Source organism: Meleagris gallopavo, chromosome Z (assembly GCF_000146605.3).
Source record: "Meleagris gallopavo isolate NT-WF06-2002-E0010 breed Aviagen turkey brand Nicholas breeding stock chromosome Z, Turkey_5.1, whole genome shotgun sequence".
Taxonomy (NCBI): Eukaryota; Metazoa; Chordata; class Aves; order Galliformes; family Phasianidae; genus Meleagris; species Meleagris gallopavo.
In genome coordinates, this window is record NC_015041.2 from 15,393,032 (window position 1) to 15,394,878 (window position 1,847).

A 1,847-nucleotide genomic window follows, 5' to 3' on the forward strand; every position below is an offset into this window, starting at 1 on the left:
AAAAATAAATCAGAAAATCAAGAAAAAACCATAGTTAATGTACAGGGAATGTAAAACATACACAGAAGGAATTCACTTAATCTTTGACTGTGGCTTTATGTTCCTTCCTTTGGCTCATCTGGTATTGACTGATAAGGCCCTGGGCCTGCTACTTGTTGCTTGCGTTTCAATACAAACAAGTGCTGGCTGCAGGATCAAGTCTGAAGAGTGGTGGTCAGTGGCTCCGTGTCTGGATGGAGGTTGGTAACGAGAAGTGTCCCCCAGGAGTTAGGTGCTCAGATTGATACTCCTTGATATCTTCATCAAAGACACTGGCAGTGGGATTGGGTGCAACCTCAACAAGTTTGCTGATGACACCAAGCTGTGGGGTGTAGACAACACACCAAAAGGATGGGATGCCATCCAGAGCGACAGGGACCTAGACAGGCTTGAGCAGTGCACCCAGGTGAACTTCATGAGGTGCAACAAATCCAGGTGCAAGGTCTTGCACCTGAGTCAGACAACCATCACTACCAGTGCAAACTGGGGGATGAAAGGGTTGAGTGCAACCCTTCTGAAAAAGACTTGTAGGTACTGGTGGATAGCAAGCTGGACGTGAGCCAGCAGTGTGCCCCTGCAGCCCTGATTGCCAACCTGATCCTGGGCTGCATCAAAAGTAGTGTGACCAGCAGGTCAAGGGAGGTGATGCTGCCCCTCTGCTCTGCACTGGTGAGGCCTCATCTGGAGGCCTCTGGTATCCCTGTTCACTGCAGGGGAGTTGGACAAGATTAACTTTCAGTGTCCCTTCCAACTAAAAAATTTCTGTGATTTGGGAGTGTGTATATAATGCATCAGGTAATACACTCCAGTGTGACTGTCATTCGCTTAGCATTCAGTCCCTTGCCAAGTATCAGTTTAACATTCCAGCTTAATTGTAGTATTGTATTTTCATTTGACTGTAAGCTTACTCATGTGGAAAAAGGGAAAGGAAAAAAGAAGCATTAGCATTTGAAAAGCTTACCGAAGTTTACAGTGGGAGAGAACTAGGCTGGCTTTTGACCATAACACTTGCTGGAAAAGCCATTGCAAAAATCTAAAGAAATATATTGTCACTAATAGTTTGAGCACTGCATGGCCTCCCTTCCTTGTAATTCAGAGTTGTGAAGTAAGTGAGAATCAATGAAACAAATAAGTTTTGGATACTTGGTCAAAATTTACTGTAAAAAATATATTTTTTACTTTTATTTTAAACTGGCAGACTTCTGCTTTGTTGTTCCAGAGCTTGGACTGCAGAAATTTTCCAGGCTTCAGTTCAGGAAGACACTTAACTTCCAGCCTTAGTTTTAAAATCTGCTTTGAGTCAATAAGACTTCAGTGTGAAACTGTGGTAGCAACTGTTCAAAGGGAGGCAGATACTCAAAGACCATCTTGTGCAGCCTTACATTTTTATAGACAAGCCAGCAGATAGAAAGACTACTTGCTCTTTTCTTCTGACATTTACAGGCAAAATGTGGGGAGATTATGTGTATCATACGGCATTTAAAATATCTAGTCACTGTTGGACTACATTTGATGCTTTTCGTGAGCCAGGAGAACTAAGCTAACTGCTATTATTTATTAATTGTGGTTGCTGCTTATTCATACCAGAAGTTACTTGAAGTTTTTTTTTTTTACCTCTTTTTTTGTGGGAAGCATTTTGTCCCCAGCTGTTACATTGTTTGGCAATTTACTTTTGTTATGATGAACTTAGCACTGTCTATTGCAAATTTAAATACATTTTGAATGATTAAGCTAGAAGTTCTCTGCCTTCTTATTCTTAAAGCTGATAAAATGTGATATGAGTACAAGGCATTATTTCCTTTTTTTTT

General features: G+C 41.2%; 1 protein-coding gene across 1 annotated transcript in view; it reads left to right on the forward strand.

Moving 5' to 3' along the window:
- Window positions 1-37: 37 nt before the first annotated feature.
- LOC104914891 (exosome RNA helicase MTR4-like) overlaps window positions 38-1,847 on the forward strand; it is a 20,807-nt gene continuing 18,997 nt past the window's right edge. The window contains exon 1 of the mRNA XM_010725423.2: window positions 38-243. Within this exon, the coding sequence (XP_010723725.1) occupies window positions 38-243 (206 nt within the window). The remainder of the gene's footprint in view (window positions 244-1,847) is intronic.